The sequence below is a fragment of the Aulonocara stuartgranti genome (assembly GCF_965226115.1).
Source record: "Aulonocara stuartgranti genome assembly, chromosome: 3".
In the NCBI taxonomy this organism is placed as follows: domain Eukaryota; kingdom Metazoa; phylum Chordata; class Actinopteri; order Cichliformes; family Cichlidae; genus Aulonocara; species Aulonocara stuartgranti.
The window spans coordinates 60,739,936-60,766,242 of record NC_138941.1 but is presented as its reverse complement, the minus strand read 5'-3'; the positions used below and the strand labels follow the sequence as shown (position 1 = coordinate 60,766,242).

At 39.3% G+C, this 26,307-nt stretch overlaps 1 protein-coding gene across 1 annotated transcript; it reads right to left on the bottom strand.

The window, feature by feature from the left end:
* Positions 1–1,373: 1,373 nt before the first annotated feature.
* On the bottom strand, positions 1,374–26,307 carry ttc39b (tetratricopeptide repeat domain 39B). Its single transcript, XM_082527522.1, has 19 exons — positions 25,980–26,307; positions 14,135–14,169; positions 13,910–14,014; positions 13,671–13,802; positions 12,159–12,229; positions 11,990–12,057; positions 11,356–11,420; positions 11,160–11,265; positions 10,417–10,482; positions 10,219–10,327; positions 9,963–10,030; positions 9,827–9,886; positions 9,424–9,585; positions 9,234–9,325; positions 8,983–9,103; positions 8,753–8,864; positions 6,944–7,061; positions 6,712–6,828; positions 1,374–5,676 (listed from the first exon to the last, which is right to left on the bottom strand). Exons 1-19 carry the CDS (start codon positions 26,016–26,018, stop codon positions 5,580–5,582), a joined length of 1,743 nt encoding a protein of 580 aa, XP_082383648.1. The 5' UTR covers positions 26,019–26,307; the 3' UTR covers positions 1,374–5,579.

Here is a 26,307-nt window from a genome sequence, read left to right as displayed (position 1 = left end):
TCTACATTTTGCAATCAAGTCAAACCGAGGACAGTAAGGATCTCCAGAACCATTCATATTCATGAGAGAACTCAGAGAAGTTTTTCAGAAGATAGTTACCAAATTATGACATTAGAATAAAAATGTACAACTAAAAATACAAATTTATTACTGTTCCCAAAAAAGATGTAAATGTTTTGGTTGATGTGTATTTTCAGTCTTTACTGCATCATTGGCGATGACAGGAAGGAAGAAGCTTTTTATTTGTGAATTTAAGGCAACTAGCAAAAAAATTATGGCTTTTAAAATGTGTTGAACACATTTCCAACATAGTAACATCGACAGTATATTTACACTATAAACACATGCAATAAACATTTACTACACAGTACACATAACAGCAAACATTTGTCTTCTAGCAAACCATCAGCACATTTTCAGTGAGACATTTCAAAAGCTGCTGGGTTAAACCGAACAATAAAAAGCACTAAATACAAATGTATTTCTATTCTTTTTTAAGAGCCTCAATAATATTTGTCTTAATGAGGTTTCTGCTGTGATGTCACATGTGCACAGAGTTATCCACCATACTGAACGTGATCAGAACCACCTGAAGTTTGCATTCATGAAGAGGGCGTTACACCAAAAACCTCTCCTTGCTTTGACTGCTAGCAGATTGCCACAGTTGTCCATAGTTTGGATGGAAGAAGCTGACTTCTGCAGGAACGTGCCAGCTGACCACTGAGGAGTAGTAAAACTTTAAAAGTGCAACGCAAACCAGAAACGGAGAATATTAGCCTTCAAAATAAAAGAAACGCCTCAGTGCAGCAGCTGAGAACAAATGGTGTTTGCAGACAAGTTGGTGTTTTCCATCAAACTGGAGTGACTGCAGCAATCCATTAACTAACCAAGGAATTGTAAGGCTTTAACCAACCAGTTGTATTTTTCCCTGGTGACAGGTGGTTACCAGAGCTCCAGTCCTGTGTGACTAAGGTCCTACTCACTTAACCCTACATGACCTGTTCAAAATAGCAAAATAATTGTCATGTGACTTCAAATCCTTAGTATTATCCAAATAAACCATTTCAAACACCATTTAATTAACATCTTATTTATGAAGATAAAAAAAGGTGGGTCTCTATGTTTTTTAATCAGGGTTTAATTTTTCTATCAAATTATGAAGCCAGAGATACAAAAACACTATATTCAGCTCATATTCATATTCAGTTATTATTTTCCTCTTTAGTTCAGAGTAATTGTTTATGTGTCTGTTTGCTAGAAAGGACATGTTCTCTTCATAACACAAACATAAAACAGTGACTCACCGGCACACTCATCCACATACCAACATACATACTAGTAATAAATAAAAACACAATATAATTTAAAAGGAGTAATATTCTTCTGTTTTCATTTTATTGTGCCACGTGTATCACCACATCTAATCAGAAAGCCTCTAATCTCTCCTCCAGCCATAAAACACATGCAGCAACACGTTGTATATGGGAAAAACAAAAAAGCAAAAGCAGTTTGAACTTATAAAGAACAGAAAAACATGTACAGATTAAACACAGAGGCACTGAATTAAGCTACTAAATGAAAATATGGCCCAAAGCCTTCTATGAAGAAAGGTTGTGGCAATAAAAGGTGAACATTTTATAAACACAAAGCAGTGACTTTGTTTTGGTGATTGATGTAAATCACCTTCTAACTGGCTTAAAAAATGCCTCCACTGCCGTATGTTATCTACCTATTATTCTATTATTATTTATCTTGTTGATCACTGATTTATGTTGACTTTCAGATACTGCTGTAGTTGGTTTTTAGGCCTACCATTTCTTTTGTTGTTCATTTGTCCACATATTTTTTAAGGACCCAGTGCACACCATGGTAAGATACATTTTTGGCTCATAGCTCGTTGATACAAATTAACGGCGGTGAGACTGTCGTCTTTGGTATTTTTTGTTGTTGTTTTGAGATTCAAATTAAAAAAAATAGAAACCTGTGATCTGATTTTGGAACAGATTGGTAATAACAAAGTACCTAAAGATACAACATTTAATTAAAATTAACCATCTGCTTGTTAGCAGGTTTTAAATCTCACATAAAAGCGAGGCCCTGCCATTGTGCATACATTTAATAACATTTTACCTTTTTTTATGCAGAACAGAGAAACCTTGCTTTAGTAAATCTTAAATAAAGGAATAACACAACTTTGTAATTCTGCTTCCAGGATTATTTTATCACTATTATTAGTTGCATTATTTTACTTCCTTACTTCCTGTGCTGAGTCAGTTCTGCATGGCAGCTTTGGCTAACCAAGAAATGGAGCTGCAATTTTGGGAAAACTAGCAAGAAGGAACTACTGATGAGTGCAATGCTAAAATTGCATCTAGCATCGTTAAAGCAACATTTTATTGCACAAAGAGACACAGAATATCTTTTTAAAACTACCTGATCATTTTTAATAATCCTCACAGAGTCAGATGTCTTAAGTCTTTCTAGCTGAAATTTTAGGTAGGAATAACATTGCAGTATACTCACAGGACAAAACTGGGACTTAAGCATTTTCATTGCTACAACTTTTTTCGACAGATGACTGTGGTCTTTTACTGGACTGTTATTAATAATAATATCAGTGAATGTTGGCAAATTACGTAGTTTGGAAGCAAAGTTTCAGATCACACAAAGACATGAAGAAAAATCACATCCAAAAACATACAGGCACAGAAAACACGTCAAATAAAATCAAATCAAAACACACATCCAGCAAGACACATGTGGAGAATTTGGTCTTTAGGTTGATACATTCATGAAATGGAGAAGGCTAATTGTCATTTATTCAAGTACAACTCAAGCGGGTCCATCACACTTATGTTTAAAATGGAAGCAAAGATGTGCTTACTTTGACGAGCATTAGTGTACAGTTTTTCAGACATTTTAAGTTAAGCTTACAACATTTTAGGGATAAACTGTCCTTTACTGTCCTCTGAGAACTGAGTAATTATCTGATGTGTTAACACACAGCACATAATAATAATAATAATAATAATAATAATAATAATAAAATCTTGTTTAGGTATAGATTGTGCTTATCCTGATTCATCTGTACATGATTAGACACTAAAGTTGCTCTTCATGTACACTGTAGATCTACATAATTTATGTTATTTAACAGAAAGCAACACAACATAAACAAAGAAACAAACAAACAGACATCTTCCAGAACATGTGTGATCATAACCAAAGCTGTAATCATCAAGAACGTCGACTAGAATTAACGTAAAGCCTTTAGTCTTGGTGTTTTCTCCCAACAGACCGTTGAGCAATCATGGAGTGAGGGACGGCTTGGTTATGCAAATATTTCCCAAAGGCAGAGCTGCTTCAGTATGAAGAAATCATCTCTTTGAGCAGGTAAAGAACTACATTTCTTTAGCCGAGTAATCATTAACTCACACTTTATACCAAATCAGGTTGCCGCTTGTGCCAGGGCTAGCATGATTTTCAGGGCAACTTAATCTCAGTCTAAGGCAACGAGAATTATGGCTTTAAAAATGTATTGCACATATTTCAAACACAGTAATTTTGGACAATATTGCAATTGATGCTGAAATATTGCAGTTAGCCTTTGACCACCAGCACTGACTCAATTTGAAGATCATCAAAGGTAAAACAATCACAAGTGACAATATATACTTCAAAGTAATCAGTTATATATTAACTTATTTATTCAAAATATTAGTTAATTTATTAGCTAGCTCACTTTGAATTAAAAAAAATGTTAAGGGTCGTTAGTTTTTGTTTTATAAACTATTTATGCTTAACTTTGTTTGACCGGTTACGTTTTACTGCTTTACCATAAATAATGTATTTTCAATCCAGTGTTTACGAAAGACTGAGGTTCGAGTTTAGTGGCAAAAAAAAAGGTAAGTATAAATGCAGATTTCAAAGTAAGCAGTAATTCCACATTATATTCTATGTCCATTTAAATATTAGCTATACTAGTAAGATTGGGAGTTTTGTATCTGAGGTTGCTTAATGTTGATCTCAAGAGAAATCTGGTTTTAGGATATGTATTAGTGGTACTGTGATTAATGTTTGAGGCCAAAACACTTAAAAGGGGTGTAGCAAGTAATCAGTCCATGGTTTGGTTCATACCTTGCTGTTTTCTTTAATTCAATTATTCTTAGGTATTTCCAGGGGACTGTCTTTGGATGATCTTTCAACACCAGACTAGCGTGCCTTAACTAGAAAGTAACAGTTCCACATGGCATCAGAAGATGGAGCTAAGTGGGAAGTGATTCATTTCTCTGAATTGATACACCTACACTGGTTAATTTAGTTTTTTGTTTGTAACGTCCAAAACGACTATTATGACAGGTAACTCCGATCCGAGAAGTCTAGAAGAAAAGACATAAAAATCTAATATTACGTGTTTCAGATACAGGATGAACTGAAGGGCTGTATAAAAGCACCATTCAAGGATTTTTTTAACTCAAGGAACAACAAAGAAGAAACTTAATGCATCTGTTATGTTGTAGATGTTTTTACCTGATAGATTGTTTTGTTTTTGAGCTTTTTATTTCAGGCTTCTAAGAGACGATCAGCACCACCAAAGCAGCCCTGCGTTTGAGACATAGAACGTGGACTCTGACGTACCGACAGAATAACTCAGAACTTACTAACAGCACAAATTTGTTTGTATTGCTGTTAAATGTGTGCGTTTACAGCCATTACTGCGTTGTTCTTTTAAATCTGCATATTGCCCAGTCTGTGCGAGCTTGGAAGGAGTGTACTACACCGTATCAGTGTTTCCTGTTTAAGCCACAGTCGGTGAGAAGGCTGTGATTGCTTATGCACGGACACACTTGTGCGTCGCGTGCATGTGTGGCATGTAGGAAAAGAAAAAGGCAAAGAACGTGCAAACTGCTAAAGATGAACAGTGTGTTCTAGTATTCATCTTTAGTGGTTTGCACATCACTTCCTGTTTATGATTCATAAACAAAAAAAAAGAAAATCATGTCTTCCACGATAAATAACTGAAATCATAAACAACAGATTTATATTTTGGGCCCATTCAGACAGAGAAATGCAAGGAAGCTAACACAGAGCTGCAAAAGAGAACTTGGTGACTGGATTTCCAAGACGATTTGTCAGTGACTGAGTCTCTCCTGTGGGCTGACATATAATTGCTAGTTTTTTTATCTTGTGCTTTTACATGAAAAAGTGCAGCAGTCCAATCAGATATTAGCTATGAAAGACTTCATAGTTGTTCTCCTATGCAAAGTGCCTCTGAGTGAAAGAGCCGTATGGACTCAAAAAGAGCCTGTATCAGTTTTTAAGTTACAGATAAACCTGCACTGATTGAACCATTGCTCTACCAGTGAAATCTCTATTTTAACTGGTAGAAGAAGTGCATGTGCAAGTAATTATAATCCAATCTTTCCAAACTGCAGAAAAATAAATAAAAAATGTAAAACATAATTCAGAGGAAAAAAAAAACCCAGGTGGAGGTGTCCTCTTAAAACCCAAACACACCTCCACTTCTTTCTTCACTCCAGCTAAACAAACAGCTGCAGTCTGACTCATGTTTTTGTGTATTATGGGGTGCCGGCAGGTGATCCTTTGAGGCTGTTAAGGGCTGCGTGGATCCTGAAGTGCAGTCTGGACTCCATGGAGTAGTCCTTGTAGTTCGTCCTGATGATGACACACAATCAGAATCTCAAATAAACACGCGTTTCGCAATCCTGCCTGCGCAGAAATGTTTTGTTTGGTTAGTATTTTTTTCTAAACCACTGTAAATACCTCACTCGTGCATTTAGTGCCACATAAACAATGCTGTTTTTCCTGTCTGCGCAGCTCGAGTTATGGTTGCAAATTTCCACTGTAGCATCCTTTAATGTTTTCACAACAAGCACACTATGAAGTGTCTTGATGCATGCTCAATCATCCAGGTAAGTAAATCTCTAAAAGTTGATTCTGTTCATCTGGACGTAGCATTTTCTAGCATTTTCGTTTTCTCCGAATGAAAATGAATAGAATATAAGTGTGTGTGTGTGTGTGTGTGTGTGTGTGTGTGTGTGTGTGTGTGTGTGTGTGTGTGTGTTCATTTAAAGGTATCTAAAGAGCAGCGACTCCCAAACTGTACGCTGTAGCTCCCTGGTGGGGTATTAAGGTACTTCAGGTGAGACTTGGGAAGTCATTTAAAATAAAATAAAAAGAATAAAAGAAGTGAAATAGTTATTTCTTGTAATTCATTTGTAATGCTATCTAAAATGTTAAGGACAATACAATATAATTATTTCATATTTCCATTTCTATTCCAACTTTTTTGAGATATTTTGATGCCTTCAAATTTATTTATTTTTTTGTGTGTCTCATAAACGTGTGTTTATAAGATTTCCAATGATTACATTTAGTTTTTATGAAACTTTTTACCAGCATCCCAACACATGCTCTAATTGGGGTTACAGTAGAATTGCCATTAAATATGTACATTTTAGACAAATCCAATTAATCCAATGAATTAAATAAATTATAAATTATATATAAATGGAGGCATGGCTGTCAGGTGGCAGAAGTAATGAAAATAAACAGGAAATGCTTCATTTTCTGTTTGTGTGATCAGCACAGATAAGACTGAAAGTTTGGGGGCGCTGCAGATTTTCACATTACAGAGTTAGAGCAGTCTGTTTAGGAATGGCTTATAAAGAGTGTTTAAGCAGAACTTACTTGGCGTTCTCGATGTATGTGGTGGCCTTGAGGAAGTCTCCCTGTTGTTTATACAGCAGACCCAACTCATAAAGGGTGAAAGGAATCAAGTAGTGATCATATCTGATCCGACCCTCACTGAAAGTAAAGCCCATTAAAGCATTATCTTTATTTTCAGAAGGTAAACCACAGCATTAACTGCCTAAACAAGGTCGTCGGCATGCTTTTGTGTTCTTATCTGTGCTTGTGTTACCTGGAGAGCACCTGTGTGAAGCACAGCTCAGCCTGCAGTAACCTGCCCAGGTGCTTCAGGCAGAGTCCCTTCAACATCTGGACCAGACAGCTGTCATCTGTGTGAAACTCTGACGGATCTGAATGAGAGATGGACTGTTAGACATAGATTTACATAAGCTCCTAACCTTTCATTAGCCAGTAATTATTCAGCAGTAATAACCTTACATGACAACCTAACGCCTTCTGAGATAAAAGGATTCAGAATGGAGACTTAAACATATTTAGCTCCTGGAATACACCAGCTGTTTTTTGGCTGTATGTTTTAAGTCATTGTCCATCTGCATTATGAAACGCCGCCCAATCAATGTGACTACATTTCGCTGAATATGTGCAGACAGTATGTTTCTTAACATCTCATATTCCTTCAGCTGCTTCTGTCCTGTGTCACATCATCATTAAACACTGGTGTCCCAGTGCCACCTGTAGCCACGCACGCCCAAGACATCACACTGTGTCCGCCGTGTTCTACAGATGATGTGGTGTGCTTTGGATCATGACCTGTTCCACTCCTCCGTAGTATTTTTCTCACCATCATTCTGGTAGAGGTTGGTTTTGGTTTCATCTGTCCAATAAATGTTTTTCCAGAACTGTGCTGGTTTTTTTTTAGAAATGTTTTAGCAAAATTCAATCTAGCCATCCTATTCTTGAGGCTTATAAGTGGCTTGCACCTTGCAGTGAACCCTCTGTATTTACTTTCACGCAGTCTTCTCTTCATGGTAGATTTGGATATCAACTCCTGGAGAATGTTGACGTGTTTGGCTGTTGTGAAGGGGTTTGTCTTTAGCAAGGAAACGATTCTGTGATCATCCACCACTGTTGTCTTCCGTGGATGTCCAGGTCTTTTTGCATTGCTGAGTTCACCTTTCTTTCTCAGGATGTACCAGACTTTTGCCACTCCTAATATTGTAAAAATTTCTCAGATGGGTTGTTTCTGTTTTTGCAGATTCAGGGCGGCTTGTTTCACCTACATGGAGGGCTCCTTTAACCAAATGCAAGCACCACACCTCAAATCAACTCCAGGCCTTTTATCTGCTCAACGTTTAATGACATAGTGAAGGAACTGCCCACACCTCATAAACCCTTCATCCAATTTGAATGTGGACAGCAGAGTTTACACATTGTTTGTATATAAATGTATTTAGAACATGTTTCAGTAAACAGGTAAAAAAATCCAAGTATAAATGGCCTAACTGTAATAATGAGCTTACTGTATTCAAATGGCCTCCACAGTAACCAGCTCTCTCACAGATCTCTTCAATAGAGCACCTTTGAGATGTAGTCCAACAGCAGTTTCAAATCATGGATGTGAAGCTAACAAATCTGTCAAACTGTGTGGAGCTATCATGTCAACAAGGTCTGAATTTTCTGAAGACTCTTTCGAACCCCTTGTTCAATCATTAACACAAAGAATTAAGGAAGTTCTCAAAGCAAAAAAGGCTCCAACAAAATGTGTCAAATGAGTGTAAAATACCCAAGCTTTATCGAAGACTTAAATGTAATTAGATTCTTAACAAAACAGCTGTGGTAACATCTTATAGCCGACTCCATGTGCACAGTTTTGTGATGTCTCAGAAGTTTTAATCAGTGTAGATGCATGAATACTAATATCAGCTGCTTACATGCAGACTTGAAATCACTAACATGAGCAAAATAGAAGCAGGCCCAGGACAGAACCCTGTGGAACGCCTGTTTTACTCTCATGAGATACTATTGGCAGCACACAGTGTTAGCAGTAGTGCTAATAGCAGAGGTGCAGTGTTGAGCTCACTGGGGTCATTGCGAAGCTGCTCCTCTGCCTTCTCTATGGTTACCAGCAGGGACTCGGCACAGTCGGCTCGCTTTCCGACGATGGTGAAACCATTCCACACATACATCATCTCCTAAAAGAGACAACAATTGTGCGTTATACTTCACTACCAGCTCATTCAGAGTTCATCACACTCAACTAACCACTCTCAAAGTAGTGAGTTTATTATGTGCATGTGAATGTTTGTGTACCAGCAAAGGGATGACCAGGGGGATGGGGTTAGCAGCTTTGTAACGCCTGGACTTCCTCACTGCAAATTTCTCCGTTGGAATGGACTTCCCAGCCAGGCGCTGTTTCAGCCCCTCCACCTGCCTACACACACACACACACACACACTGTCTTACTGCTAATCCTGGCCTTAAACATAGCTCGGCTCTACCTACTTCACATAGGTCGATTCAGCTCAGGGTGTTTAAAAAATACATGTAAAAAACCGGCTGACCTGAAGAGCTCCACAACATTCTCCCCCGTCTTCTTCAGCTCCTCCTCTGACATCATGCTTAAAATGGCTGCCTTCTGGTAAACATAGATAGCCTGCAGAGAGCAGGTTTTATATTGAACTATCACGGACTTTTATGGTTCCATTTCTGTGCCTGATATATGAAACACATCTGTTTTTATTCTGAGCTTACCTTGGACCAGCGACTCTCCTTGCACAGCAAGTCAGCATATTGGTACGCCTGTTCCCACTCCTGCTGGTACGAGTGAGTCCACATGAGCTCCCAGTAACACAAGTGGTGAATCTGCTTCCACTCCTGCTGGCTGCTCACACACTCCTCGTACTTGGCCCGAGCCTAAAAGAAACACAGAACACTTAGACCTGCTGTTCAGGTTTGTAAAGGAAGTGCAGAGGGATGGGAAAAACCAGTGAAAGGGGAAAGACTTCTATTAACTTCATTTTAATTCCACATAAAGTAGAACAGAGAACAATTTTACTTCTTTGTTTAGCTGATAAATGTGCTGAAATCCTTGCGCTGAAACGTCTAGTTTTCATTTGGACTTTGGCACTGAGGGTCTGAAAACACAGGGACAAACCTTCTCAAAGTTTCCTCGCAGCGCGGCAATGCGAGCAGAGTAGAAGAGGATTATGGAGCCCTAAAAGAAAAAACAAACATGATGTTTATTTAGTTACGGCCTAGTTTACTTAGACGACTGTTTGCGGTTTACTTACTTTGGGGTATTTCTGTTGGTATGGCTCCAGCAGAGCTTCAGCTTCCACCAGGTTCCCCTCTGCAGTTCCTGATCAAAGAGAACACAACAACATTCACTGCCTAATCTGCTAAGCAGCAGAAGATGCTTCTGGCTTTATTTAGGCCTTTGTGGTCGGACATTTGAAGCCAGATTAAGATGGTGAAGCTGAGGTTTCTCTACCAAGACTGAACCCCCCCCCCCCCAAAAAAAAAAAACAACATTAAAGTGTTTCCTACCCAGTATGAGTGAGACGTATGTGTGGTAGAAGAGCAGAGTCAGAACACAGAGGATTGACCGCAAACTGTGGCTGGAAGCTCCCTCTCTCAACTGGGACAAACCAAAGCCCTGCAGACAGATAGAGAAACAGTATGATTTTGTCTGTGTAGCCTATAGTGGGTTTTTAAAATGTTATTTTAAACAGAGCTTGTACTCACCCTGTTTCCTGAGAACCCGATAAACTCCAACAACCTCAAAATTCTCTGAGGGAGGAGAGACAACATCTGGAAGACAAAAAGATTTCCCTAAAATCAATCATTCAATAAAATCAACAAAAATGTGCTTTCAATGAACCATTATGTGCCAGATTCAATATAACCTGTGGATTGATGTAAAAAAAAGAAAGGATGTGGGGCCAGTGATGGTGCGTCCAACGACCAGTTCAGCTGTGAAACAAACTGGCTGAAATGGACTCTCGTTAATCTTAAGAGCTTAAAAGGAGGTGTTTAACTGAAAAGTGACGATTCTGACTCGATTAATGAAAAAATTAGTGTAAGGACACATGAAGTATATGAAGCCGTTCATAGGTTTATAGGACTCTCACTAATATTTTTCTTTTATCTGTACTTTCACATTAAAATGCCAACCAACGTGCTTCATCAGCTGCACTGTGTGGACGTTTTAGCTGCTTCCATCCATAATAAAGAAAATTTGTAGATTTCTTGTAGATTAAAGTAATAATATAGATAAATATACAATACAGAAAGCATTTACATTGGCCTTTTTTTGGATCCGTAAAAGTTTGACCCTCTGGCCTGATGATCCAGTGGAGAAAAAAAGATGGACACTGGATGTGCTTTATTCTGAGCGAGACGGCATCGTCCTAATTACGGCAGATTAAACCAGCATTAAACTTACCTACATTAACTGACTCCTGTGGATTAAAAAAACAACAACTCACCAGGTTGAAAGAGCCAATGCCCAGCTTGACTCCACCCTCGAACTGTCTAAATGAATCTGATTGGCCGGCCACGTCTTGAGTGGCATTGAGCACATTCTGACAGTCCCTATTGAATACATAACAATCATGTTAACAATGATATTTCTACTAAAATACATTTAAAATGTTTCATTTCCTCCATAGATCATTCACTCACTTGTAGATTTGGTAGCTGGTCCGAATCTTGATCCCTCCTTTGATGAAACTGATCATGTTCTCATCCTAGAAAAAGGAAATATAGATATAATATATAATTAAACAGCCTTATTATTAGTCTTACCAGAAGCTACTCATGAGTCATGATTCTGGCTCAAATCCTAAATGGCTTCTAACCACACACACTATAAAAGATGCAGTTTCCGAGTGTGTAAAGTGAAGCCAGTGCTCACTCATCATCACATCCATTTTCGATGGTGAAAACACTCAGCTCGAGGTTACAAAAGGCATCACAGTGGCAACAACTCAAACCAGAAGGTTTAACTGAACCCAACCTGAAAAACAGTGGACGACCCATCATGTGTCCTGAATCACCCTTCATTAATGCTGGCGTCAAGCTATGATTGATGAGGAAGCAATTTTTAATCTTTAATTTAACACTCAAAGCGTCTGTACTTCAGGTTCTCTGCCTTTTAATGTTGTTACACATTCACACGAGGAACATTTAGCAGCCACTGCGGGAACTGCGCTTTAAAGGGGCTTTCAACTAAGGTTACGTATGAAATATATATGAAACGAAAGCAAATACGTGAGCAGGCACACAGGTGAAGTTAAAGGCAGACAGCATTTCTGACCTGTACAAACGTCAGCGTTGCTTTCTGCAGCAGACATTCAGCGTAGCAAAGCTCTGCGTGCATCTCTCCTGCAAACACACCAATGCAGCACACTGACTTCCAGCTCTCTAAATTTTCTTCACTTTCTGTAGACGTCAGTGGAGTGATGTGCGGGCATGTGTTTACAAACCTTCCTGCAGGTTAGACTGCTTGCTGATCAGCCCGGACAGAGATCCGACCATCGAGTTCTTCTTCCTGAACCTAGAGAAACAATGAGGAGACGTTAAATCTCATATTTAACCAGTCTCTACTGTTGCAGTTTGAGATGACATTAAACGTTGTTGTGCATGGGGGCCTAATTGTTCTCATTTGAAAGAGACTTTGAGATGAAGAACTAAAAGTATATAAAGTATAAAATTGCAATAAAACAATTAGTAGAAAAACCTCCTGTGGGTATTCCCATTTACTGAACCTTTGTTGAGTGTTTTTTTGTAACACTATGAGGATCATTTTCCCTTTCCCCTAAAGAGACAGGATTGCTTGATATAGATTGTGATTGTGATATAGCTTTTTGAAATCATATTTTTTCTCCCTCATTTTTGGAACACAAAGCTACGGTATATATAATATTCTAGAATATCTAATATCAGCGGTCTCCAACCTTTTTCGCGCCACGGACCCTTTTATGTCCGACAATATTTTCACGGACCGGCCTTTTAGGTGTTGCGGATAAATACAACAAAATAAAACCAGTACCGGTACAAAAAAGGAAGATTTATTCATAACACATGGGAAAAGACCCAGGGAAACAGAGTTAACAATAATAACGCTAAAAAAACAACGAGAAAAACCAATAAAAACCATAAATTTCACACCCGAGCCTCAACTCTCGCGGCCCAGTGCCAGATGACTCACGGACCGGTACCGGTCTGTGGCCCGGGGGTTGGGGACCGCTGTCTAATATCATAAATGGCTTAAAAGACGGAGATAGATTAGATTAGATTAGCGTTTTCACCTTGAACTTCTTGGTGTTCGGGACTGGCTGCCTGACAATCTAGATAACAACTTGTCAAATCAACAGCCAGTGAGTAGATATTCGATAATTCTCCTTCATGAAACTTAGAATGAACAAAAAATTACAAAATGGATACATTTTTTATTTAATATGACCTGAAACTAATAACTGAAGCCCATAAGTTCATTGGGAAAGTGTTTTCAGAAGCCACACAGCAAGCGTACTGCTCTGTCAGAGTTCTTTAAGCTGCATGTTATTCTGAAACCACAGCTATTGCTTCCTGCAGGCCGCGAACAGGAATGTGTATTTAAGGCACTTCAGCACTGGCTTCACTTTTCAGACTTGAACGTGCCCATTATGATGCAGCCACACAGCCCGGTCACCATTCATACAGTTACTCACTGCAGTGCCACTGCGCACACACAATCTCTGATTCAGCGCCAGAATTGGAGAAGAAAATGAAATTATCTGCTGCTGATTTTCTTTATTATTCTGGACAATTCAGGGCTCAAGGATGAGTCACTTTTTCCAGACTTTTCAGCCTCAGAAATCTTTTTGCAGCCACAGTGGTCGTACCGCAGTTTGTTTCATTACGTTATTACATGTTGTGAATGGACTGAAAAGCTTCCTCGCCCAGAAACATTAAGGCTATAAACAGGAAGAAGACCATGTTTTCCTGCCTCTCACCTCTGACAGGTGTGCAACGCCTCCTTGATGGTTGCCATGGCAGTCTGGATGTCTCTGTGCTCAAAGGTCATGGTCGCCTGCATCACCAGGATGCTGCTGTATCCCAGAGCGTGGTACATGCTGTCCCTCCACCTGCGCACAGCAGCAGTCATTAATAACAGGGAGCTACGACTCCAGAAGACACTAGAGAAAGCGAGAGGTGTAACGAAGCAGCGCGAGGTAACGACTGCTGTGGTTACCATGGTTTGAGGAGATCCAGGGCTTGAGAAAACTTGTTGTTGAGGACCAGGTTGAGAGCACACTGAGTCTCCTGGATGGCAGTCTGCAGATCCATGCTACCCGCCCTACACAAAGGCAGAACCAGCAGTCAGCACAGAGCGTGACTAAAAGTGAAAGATACACAGGAAACGATGCTCACACACACACTCAGTCTGTGCGCTGCAGGTGTGTGTGTGTGTACTCACGCAGGTATCCGATCAAAGGCATCTTCGAAGCTGTCCTGAAACACACACAAACACAGAGTTTAGTTCTCAGCATCCTCCTCCAGGTGACAGAAAGGCCTGTGAGACGTCTGATTTGACGCGATTCTAAAGCACCACATTTCATTTGTACAATGTGTGTAATCAGCAACAAGTTTGCACTGCTCGGGAATTACTGGAAGGCTACATGACCCGAATCCTGAACCACGCCGCCATGACTCTGACCTACTCGAGGGCTCTGTGAAACCATCGGAGTCATTTCAGAACTGAACCACGAACTATTCATTCACCGCCACACACGCTGGGAACAAAAAGAAAACCATTTTTATCTCATTCTTCAAAGTGATGTAAAGAATCCATCAGGTTTCAGTCTGAATTATATCCTATAAAATAATACCAGAGTCTTTTGACTGTTAAGTAATTTTAGTTTGCGTTTAATCGAAGTGCTTTAAAATTTTAGTGTAGAATGAAGTTATTTCCGACTATCCAGGCAATGTTCTATTTAATTTTTATTTATTTATTTTTTGGGTCTTGTAAATTTATTCCAGTTTTTTTTATTTTTAACCTTTCAGACACTACTTTTTGAGAGTTATTCAAGAGTTTTCGAAGCTTAAGGTGTCTGGATTTTCCAAATTGTTATCAGTGACTTCTCGAGTTGTCACAATTCAGGGCTTCCTCTTAAAAAGCCTTTGAGATTTATTCCTGAGTAATCAAGGGAATACAGGACTTATGATAAATATTCTGACAATTGTAAGAGCTTTTCAAACTTTTTGCAATTTTTCTGCCTTTTCACAATTTTGCACAAATTTCAGAGTTATTCCAGTTTTGGGGGAATAGTGTGTCAGTTTTATGGACCTCCCAGGGCTATTCGAGAGTGCCTGGATTATTCCTAAATTTCAGGTTTTTCGTTTGTTTGTGTTACTGAGACTTTTCAGCGTTTGCGGGGCGTGTTCCAAGAATGCCCTATATTCCTATACTTTTCAGTTACTATGCTGTAAAGTGTTACAGCCCCGAGAAAGCAGCCATAGAAATTAAAATATGAATAGTTGAGAGCGTTTCCATCATTCAGTGTAAGATGGTTTCTCTGAAGTCTGGAATTTGTGTTTTATATTTTAGTAAATACCTGCAGTGCTAATAAGGGTCACAAGGGTCATACATGGCTTAACATGAGTAATAACAATCATGCTGCAGAGCATTAATTCATTAGGCTAATTCAAGGTTTTCCATTCATTTCAATGCAGTCAGCGATTCAGGGAAGATTGCTGTTAGAGGAACTGCTGCCCATTGCTTAATGCTAAGACCTGAACCCTAGAATTAGGTTCGAAACTCCAGATGTTTGAAAGACAATATTTCTAGCATAAATCCAAAAACACTTTTACACACATCTACACGTGTAAGCACGACTGCAACACTTCAGAGGTCTCAACTATGAAATATAAGGATTCATATATGTGCGTAATGGTGTAAACAGATTTGTGTCCACACTACATAAGTAACATTTACACAGCATGTCAGCAGCAGGCTAATAATAGCTACACAGTGGCTCCTTACATAATAGGGTGCAGCTGCAGTCAGCGCTGTAAAGTAACTCTGCCTGCTGGCAGCAGCTTCTCACTGCTCCACATTGGAGCACTGTGACCCATCTAACCACAAAACATATATTTAAATCAAAAAGATATAAAAGAAAAGAACCAAAAAGTGAATCATTGTGAGTTAATAAGAACACAAAAATATCATAGAAATGTGGAAAAAAGCCTTGGAAAGAGAAAAGAACAAAAAGTGACAACATAAAGAAGTGAAAACAAATATACAGAGACACAAAAACACCCCAAAAAGAAGCAAGACTAGTAAACAGACAAGGTATGTAAAAGAAAAAAGCAGGAATTAGAGACATGAAGAAAATACCTATAAATAAACAAATAAATAAAAGTGCTAAACTTCAATAAAGTACCATACCACCTTTATTTATAAAGCACTTTCACATAAAACCAGGGTTCACAAAGTGCTGTTCAAATAGCACAAGCAAAGTAAAAGTAAAATAAAAAAATAAGATAAAATATGTTAAAACAAATTGAGTTAACCTCTTAATATGTTTTAAGAAGCGTTTTAAACTCAGAAAGAGAAGAGGCCTGCCTAACGTGCAAGTACTAAGAAAAGACACAAGAAGTTAAGCAACAAATGAGTTTAAAGACACACTCACAGAAACAACCACAAAAAAGCAAAACAGCTAGAAAGACTTAAAAGCAATATAAATACAAAGTATCAAAATAATCACGAAAACATTCAGCAGAAACAAAAATTACTACAAAGGTGAAAAAATAAAAATGAGTACAAAAAGACTTTAAAAGTGGATCTGTTCATTTTGCCAGTGTTTTACCTCATTTTGATTGTGGTTTTCCTCTTTTTGGGGGTTATTTTATGTTGTTTTGAGGGCATATTTACTGAGAGTTCAAATGGCTTCAAAGAAACAAATTGACAAGAAAGAAAAATAAATTTAAATAAATTCACAAGAACAAAAAATAAAACATCAACAAAGAGGCAGAAAAAGTTCTTATTGCAAGCAAACCGCAACAAAAAAAAAAAAAAACAGCACAAAAACACATTACTGAAAATAATGAAGGCCTCAAAAAATACATAATCAGAACTGACAACCAGAAAAAACTAAAAATATAGAATAAAAGAAAAAAACAAAATCAAAAAAAGAGAAAAAGTCAAAATCATGGACAAGCAAACATCGATAATAAAAGAAAAAGAAAGACTGGAATAAGTAAGACGGGATTAGCACAAAAAGTAGAAAAAAAATTAAAATATATACACGAGTAAAAAAGAAAATAACCATGAACCACCACATTTCACGCTTTGACTCATTTAAATTTAACGGTAGAATTTTTAATGAAACAACAAAGTAATGCAAGTATATCAGACGTGTCGATCAGACATGTGCACAGGAGCAAATAAAGGACATTAACATGTGCTGAGTGTCAGCATCCCTGAAGGTTAAAAATGGTTTTTACAAGAATTACAAACTCTACGGAGTGACTCTTCCTGCAGGCAACAGCTTCAAGTCTGATTTTTCTGACATGTTTACATAACTCACTACAGCCCTGTGTGTGTCTTTTACCCTGAGAGAGAGGCCTTTAAATGAAAACAATGGAAAACGAGACACAGGACAGAACACAGAAGAATAATAGGAGGCAGAAAATTACTAAAATACGAGACATAATCCCTTCAGAAGTAACATTTGTAAAAAGTTTCTTTTTAAGTTAAAAACAAAACCCCACAAAGAGAATCAATTACCTCCAATGCCCAAGAGACAAAACTAACCACACACAACAAATACAAACATGACAGAGGCCAAAAACCAACCAGAAAAAGAAATGAAATAATGGAGAAACTAAAAATGATTAAAAGTACATTAAAAAAAAGATCAAACACAATCAAAAAGACATAAAAGGCCCACAAAAAACAGAAACGATGCTATCAGAAAGAGCATAATTCCCACAAACATAGATGCAAAGAAAAATATCCAAAAAACTAACAGAAACACGTAAAATGCCATCAAAAAGAAACAAAATTCCCACAAAAAGAATTAAAGCAAATGTAAGCAAGCAGCAAAGCAGCAAGAAGCAAAATGTCAGCAAACAATGTAAAATAACCCCCAAAAAGAGGAAAACCCCAATCAAAATAAGGTAAAAAAGTATGTATGTATAATGTAGAAAGATGAAATCAAAATGAGGTAAAAAACTGACAAAATGATCAGAGTATGTAGAAAGTTTTTATTGGCTGAATTATGGACCGTGTGTTATTTTATGTGCAAGTTTTTCTCTGTTTGAAAGTGAGGTGGAGAAAATGTAGCAGATGATGGAGGAGGAGGAGGCCGGCTGCAGTCAACAGAATATTTTCACAAAACTGGAAAAGTCCAAAAGTAAAAATGTGTGAATCCAAACAGACGTTGCTTCCTAACTCTTTTCATTCCAGCAGATGCTCCGTGTGGCATTCCCCTCTCGCTCTGTCAATGTTTTGATCTGTTTGCGACATTCATGGCTAAGGAACAGCTAGCGATCACAGTGAATAAGACCTGGTTATGTTGTAACTCAGACCTTGCCAAAGTGTGGGGCTGGGGGGGGGGGGGGGGGGGGGGGGGGGGGGGGATGAAATGGGGGGAAAAAAAGCAAAAAAAGAAACAACAACGCTTGGACACTGCTAGCACGGGGCGCCCACAGAAACGCAAAGCAGGAGGTGAAGCATCGCTGAATATGTTTCCAAACAAACTATCTTCCAAGCCAAAGACTAGAAAATATGGTGAAGCAAATCTTCTCTTTGGTTTCACCTGCACAAGTGCCGAGGTAGGTCTCCCCTGCAGGATTGGTTTCCCCTGCGTCGGGAGCACGGACTGGGCTCTCCAAATCACAGACAAACAGTATCCCACATTCTTGATTTTTAGTTCACAAACACTTGTTGTAATGATTAACTACTCCTGACATTTTGGAGATGTTAGCTCTTTATACAGTAAAGTCACAGCTGGATACAAATAACATCAGGCTGATCCTGCCACGATTTGTTCCCTCGGTTCAAATCACGGACAAACAGTATCCCACAGCTGTTTATGTTTTTAAACCCATTTTGCACAGAGAGGCCTTTTTTGAAATATTTTTCTTGTAAAACAAAGGGGGGCCTAGCAAAAAAAGTTTGGGAACCACTGTTGTAACTACAGCTGATAAAGTTATTTAAAGCAGAAAGCTAAGTTACATTATCAGCCCCTAGCATTTGGATGAATCAGCTAATCTTACTCAAGATTTAGTTTTCTTGAAATACTTTCAGATTTGCTTGTGTTAACACCTTTGGGATGACTTATAGTGGAGACTGTGACTATGTGATTAGGTAGAGGATCATCAGGGGGTCCTTTGTCCCTCTTTGAGGGGAAACTCCCACTGGGTTTAAATCTGGGACCTTAGAACTGAAGAAGCTTCTCGGATGAGAGGTGAAACATCTTCAAGCAACTTAAAGAAGTCCAGACGCTTTTCTTTCCAAGCTCCTTAGACAGTCTGATCTCACAATATGTTTCTGGAAGAACGGTAAAAACACACTCCTGAGGCTTGTGGAAAGACTTCCTAGAAAAGTTGAAGCCGTTATAGCTGCAACTCTCTTGGGCCAGATAGCTTTGTAGAAAACAGAGACTACAGATGAGGAACATACAACCATTTAGTGTATTAAAGAGGTTTGAGTCATCGCCAGTTTTACAGCCTAATAATCGTGAAAGTCATTAAACCTAACCCACCATATCATACCTGAGAAACGTGGCTACGCCCAGGCATCCAGACAGGCAGCAGTGGCTTTTTTAACAACTATATTTAGATTAACCATTAAATATTAATTTTTCGACCATAAAGAGAAAAAATATTGTTATTGTTATAGGCTGGGATCAATTTGGAAGAAATATGATCCAGTACATCTAAACAACCCATAAAAAACTGAGTTTAAAAGCTCATTTAGAAGTTGCATCATTTTATTTTATAGCTTTTTATTCCTGTTATACTTTGGTAGTTAAAGAAGTCAAACTAATACCAGCAGACCAGATACCAGCGTATTGCAAACACACAAAGCAAACACAAAGAGACAAAAAAAAGACAGAAAGCCTTAAACACTGAAAATAACCACAACTAGACACTAAATGGCTACACAAATAATTAAAACAAGTATCAAAAAGCACAAGGGATCACAAAAGCATGAAATGAACAAAGGAAGAAAACCAAAAAGATGGTAAAGAAATCTACAAAAATGGGCACAAAACGACTATAAAAGGTAAAAAAACAGGAACAAAAACACAACCAAAACGTAACTACAAAGTAACACAACACTAACACAGAGAGACACAAACAGACTAAACTTCAACGATAGGACGACACAGGATTTCTGAACACGTTTGAAACAATCGAGATATAAAAGTCATTGAATATTTTTATCTTTCTATTCACTGTTTGACTTTATTAAGATGTAATGGTGACTTTAATCATGTTGGGATTTTCTGATATTTACAATCAAACAAAAACCAGATTTTTCGGAAAAATCTGCGTCACTTCTGTTTGATGTTACAGAGCAGGAGAGGTCAAAGTCAGAGACGCGTCTCCTGTGACTGCAGCAGCTTCCTCATCAATTAGTCAAAGCCTGCAACTTGTGTCCGATTACCCAACGCACAAATAACCCGGCTGCACTCGAGGAGCGCCTATGGAGCGTCCTCACAGCCCCATCGGAGCCTCGGACCTCCCTTACATCCTCCAGAACCAAATCTGTGACACCTGGCATTAACAATGATCTTCCCTGACCTCTGACCTCACATGGGGAACAGAAAGCAGACAGAGAGTGTGTTTTCTTAACCACATCCTGCAAACTGAACTGGTTGCAAACCACTACGGGATCTGAGGTGTACTTAGGCTTACCAGATGCCATTAATAACAAATTAATACATTTCATATAAACTAGTGAATCTGAATTATATTTCGTCATTTTTTGGTATTTTGTAATTATTCTTTTTGAATTCTCCCACTTTTACTCCCATTTTTTTTTACCCATGTTTGAACCCTCCCTTTTTCTCATAGTACCACCAGAGGAACACACAACTCCAAAGGGATTTGTGTTTCCTCCTGGTCCTGCATTATTGCCAAACTCACCTCTGGGATTCCTAAAATCTGCTCTCTGAACAACCTACTGCTTCAATTAAATAAGCATAAATTAAATTATCCACTTTGTGAGTATCTGTAAAAAAAAAAAAAGCCTCTGTGTTGTCTGAGGAGGGCTTCAGCAGTCAGGCTTCCTAACTGGCTGTGAGAAAGGTGTGCATTATATTCTATAAGACTGAGCTGATCTGTGTTTTCTTGGCGTTGCTCACATTCCTGTCGCGCCTTTGGGTGTGTGCACTGCATGGTAGGATGAACTTAAGATCCTGGATTCACAGACAGTCAAATGTCACAGCAAACATGCCAAAACTGACATGATTAGTAGTTTCAGTCTGAGCAGAGGCAATACCCTTGCACTGAGTGTTTTTTAAATAAAAACAGCTCGCCTCACATTATTTAGAGCTGAGCGAAAGTCAGCTGAATTCCTCTGTATTAGGATGAGTCAAGGCTGAAGGAGTCGAACACAGGAGCATTTGTCAGCTGAAATGAGGAAATGACTGGCTGAGGTGTGACGCAAGAGGGCCTTAACAGAAAAAACCAACCCATGTCATCAACCTTAATGTCTGCAGCGGGTCTATCATGGAAAATGGTCATTTCCATCTGAATCCTTGACACCTCTTCAGAGACAAACAGGTAAAAAGGCTTTATGGAGGCTAATTGGGTGTCCTGCTTGCTAAGTTCATCTGGTAGCAAAACAAGTAGTTTTAAGGGAGCTTAAGAGCCATGGACCTATAAATATCCTACTAAAATCCCCCTGGATTTTTAGTTTTGCTGAAGTCCTTGCAGATACCCAAACTTGCAAATAAGTGAAAGTCCTCATAAAAATCTTTCTTTAGTGTGTGCGCTGAACTGAACTCCTAGACGTCTCCAATTCTCTTCACATAGCAACTTGACGAAACCCTGAAACATCTCTAAATAGAAGTTAGTACAGAGTTTCAAAAAATATCCCGATGGCCCTTCAGCCCCCTTGGCATGCTTTAGCGCTTGTCACTACCCGATCTGTACCGGAAACCCGATGTGTACCATGATGCGTGAATCTTACGTCACTTCCTCTCTTTGCCAACATTGTGACGGTTAATGTATTTGAATGGCACGGTTAGCGCCCAGTTAGCTCCTAGCATTTCTCAACAGCTCTGCCTCCTTTTCGACTGCCCGAGACATTTAAACAATGGATAATCCGTATACAAACAAAGTCGTGCTTTTCTACTCAACAGAGAGCGTTCCCCGATTGAACAACAGCGCCGTAAAATAAGAAGAATGGCGCCTAATTACAGACTTAACAATACTGACTTAGTAATGTGTCACGTGAAGATTCATCAGCCAGATTAAGTGTTTACTGACAATTGACAGTGATAGCGAACATCATCATCACTATTCCAACAATCCTCTCCTCACAGACAAGCATGAACACACTCTATCACTAAATCAAGTTTAACACACGTTTATAATGACTAGGGATGGGTATCGAAAACCGGTTCTTGTTGAGAACCGGTTCCCACTGTTTCAATTCCTTGGAATTGTTTGCCATTTTAACAAACGATTCCCTTATCGATTCCAGTCGCCCCGAATGGCGTCACCACGTTGCGGAGCGTCATTTACCTGGCAGGAAACACGGCGCCTAAGCGGCTCAAATGCTCAAAAGCTTGGTTATACTTTACGAGAACGGATGACAACAGGGCAACTTGCAATACTTGCAAAGTAGATATTTCATTTAAGGGAGGAAACACTACAAATATGCAAAAGCATTTGCTCACAAAACACACGATGACCTTAAATGAATGTCGTGTTTTTAATTCCGCTCTGGACTCGTGAATCTCAACCCAGCAGCAGCGGTAACGTTTGCACGTCCTCTCCCGTTAATGCGGCAGGTAAATAATCAACTAACAGTGCATATTATGTTAGCGCGATCTGCCTTATTACAAAACCTGCCATTACTGTGCATTTAGGTGACCATGATGAGAGAGACAGAGTCTGGCTCAGATGCTGGCAGTTCTCGCTGCAGTCTACCGGTAGCGTCTCCTTTCAGGCCAGGATAGAAAAATGTCACCGAGCAGTGACTAAGTTTGTGGTCAAAGGCTGCCACAGCAGATGTTCCCGATTTTCGGTAAGTGAATGTGTTTAATTGTAGGCAGGGACATTACTGGATATTCTTGTGTAATTGCCACAGAACAATTTATGTTATACTTTGTTATTGCTGCAGACGAATATTTATTTTATTATTTTACATTTACATTTTTTTTCCTGGGGACCCTGTGACACCCCATTGAAGAGCCGTAGGCTGGATCTCTTAAGATCTCACTGTTGGGTTTGTAAGGCCATGTTACTCCTCAATTTCTATCTTGTTCAAAGAGAAGATATAAAACAAAGTTCTAAGATAATCGACCTTAGTGTTCTCCTTTTTAAAAAAAAAAGAATCGATAAAGAATCGAATCGTTAAACAGAATCGAAAATGGAATCGGAATCGTGAAAATCTTATCAATACCCATCCCTAATAATGACGCTACTCCGGTTTACAATAGGGTTCATTCGCTCGGTCAGCAAGTGGCGGTATCCTTGTACAAACTGCCATTAAATGAAACAGAAGAATAAGAAAACATCTGCACATGCGTGGGACGGATCCTGTAGACCCGATTTATAACTGTCTTTGTTTTTGTCTACATTATATAGAAAGGTTTCATTATCGCACACATTTTAAGAGATACCTATTATTGTTAACACCTTAATACAGGGGTAGGGGACGTTAGTCCTTAAGAGCCGGTGTCCTGCAGGTTTTAGATCTCACCCTGGGTCACCACACCTGAATCAAATGATTAGTCCATTACCAGGCCTCTGGAGAACTTCAAGACATGTTGAGGAGGTAATTTAGCCATTTAAATCAGCTGTGTTGGATCAAGGACACATCTAAAACCTGCAGGACACCGGCTCTCGAGGCCTGGAGTTCCCTACCCCTGCCTTAACAGATACTCTGACCTGTAACTATCGTAAAATGCTTCGAAGTACACGCCTGTCGAAAATGCATGGTACGGATTGGGTTTCCGGTACAGATCGAGTAGTGACAGCTCTCTTGGTGGTCCACTTTCTCAGGATATTTTAAGAGTTTATGGAGACTTCTTTTGGTTCCGTTTCTGTTTTGGGGGTCTTTTGTGCCTATTGCTGGGTTTTGTGTCTAGTGTCTTGTGGAGATGATTTTGAATGGCTGCTTCCAAAGAACACCTGATGGTCTCTACAGCCCAGCCATATATCCAGTATACAGACCTGCTGAACCCTGTCATCTAAACTAGAAAACCTCAAAATATCCTTTAACACCATGACAAACCAGTTGATGAGCTCTCTTCTACATTACAGCTGTACTGCGACACTCCCCATTTGAACAGTGTGAACCAGGGAGGGTCAGGGTGGAGGACTGGCTTTAGTGAAAACAAAGGTTAAAAATTAAACCTGGGAACTCGGTTCCCATCATGTTACCACTGACAAAGTTAGCATACTGTGAACATTTTGACTTCCTCAGCTCACTGATGTTATCTTGTCACTAGTTTGAATGTGAATGTGAATTTGAATGAATGTGGTGGTGTGAAAGTGCAGAAAAAAACCTGATATTTCCTGTGTTTACAGTGCAGGAGTCAGCCTGTGGCTGAAATCAGAGCTGTCATTTACATGAAGCTGTGCACACATGCAGACACGTGAACCAATACTATCAGCTCACTTAGCGCTGAGACATAAATCCAATAATGAGCAGGCTGCCTCCACAGCTCTACACATAACTGAGGAAATACATCCAGAGCTCAGTGAGAATCCCATATTATGACAGATCTATGGTCCCATACATTGCTCAAGGATGGCGATCAAGATAAAATGAAAAGTTACTGTGCTGCATTGTATATTTATTAATGAATTGCCCTTTGGTGCACACCCCTGTCCTCTACTTTTACCACTTAATCAAAGTCCAAATTCACTCCCCACAGCCTGCGGCACATTTAGTTCAGTTCAAAGTAAACTGTTTTTTCCCCTGTGAGTAATCATTGTAAATAAAACGGATCTGGAATAGGTGTGATGATGGGTTTTGCTGTAACTCAGCTGCCCTACATGCGTGCAGCACTGTATGTTTGGAGAATTGTATAGATTAGGATCTATTTACGGTCAGTTGGGAGTTCATTTTGCATCCATGGATACAGTCTGTGGTGACTATAGAAGCACAAACATAGGAAAAAATGAAAGTCTCACTGAAATACTACAGGAGGCTTTGTAAGGTCGATTTCAACAGAAATATAGACAGGCGTGGTGAAAAGATGAGAAAACCTGACAGAAACCGATAAGGACTACGCGTTTATGTTGCATTATTTAGAAATGGTACCACTATACAGTGATAAAACACACTATATGTACACATATCTAGCTACCAACACATATACCACATAAGGCTTTCTCCTCTAGCAGCACAGTAGCAGTAGGTTATTTTTTTGTGTTTTAACGCACATCAACATTCAGAGCTAAAGAAAGGTAGTGCTAAAAACTGCAGTTCCTCTAACGTCAGCTAGAGGCTGGCTCAGAAAAGTGAGACTCTAATGTTAAAACATACAGTGGAAATTGAAAGAAAAAGCTGTGCAGCTAAATTTGACCTTCATAACAACTGTAAAGGGTTATAAATGTTCATATAACTCACCTATTCAAACTATATTAATGCTAGGGGGCGTGGCCACTGTTTTTAATGACGGCTGCTTGCTAGGTTTCACTCGAGCTAATTGGAGATGCTGAACCTTGTGCTGCTTGTGCCTTTCAAAGCATTTTATTACCAACACGTCCCTTTTAGGTCCCTGCAAAAATCCAGCATGGTCGCGGCCAAAACACCAATTTTGAAGCCAAAGCCATAGCTGTGGCCATCTTTTAATACAGTCTATGCTTTCCAGCCAAACAAAGGTGTGTGTTTTTAACGCCTAACCAGTTTCTGATATCATATTCACAGTTTAGGTGTAAAATCTGTCCTTTCCAGAACTCTGATGAGCAAGACTAAAACACCCTCAACAGCCTGGTGGATGTAGCCCACGTGATGTAGGTATATGAGATCAAAGTGGGAACATCATCACAAATAACTGGTTACATCACGCACTGTGGACATGTCAGTGGAAATGCGTGCGTTAAATGCGATCTCCGGCTCCCACCTCCTCCTCTGCGGCCGCTCCGTTGCCTACGTGGGCCATGTCCGCTCCCGGTGCCTGTTCTCCCTCTGGTCCGCGGGTCGCCTGGTTCCGCTACGAGGACGGGCAGAGTCCCATGACAGCTGCAGCCGAACCTCCGCTCCTCTGCGGCTGCGCACGGATCTCCTTCTGCTCCTCTGTGCTCCGTTTATTTTGATTCTTATCGCCGTAGGTCCGCTTCGTCCTTGAGTCAGGCGCGCTTCTTTGCCTCTCGTCTCTTCCGTGAAAGAAACACGGAGAGAAAACACACCTCCCACATTTCCGTTTCTCCGCCCATAGAAAATAGAGGAGA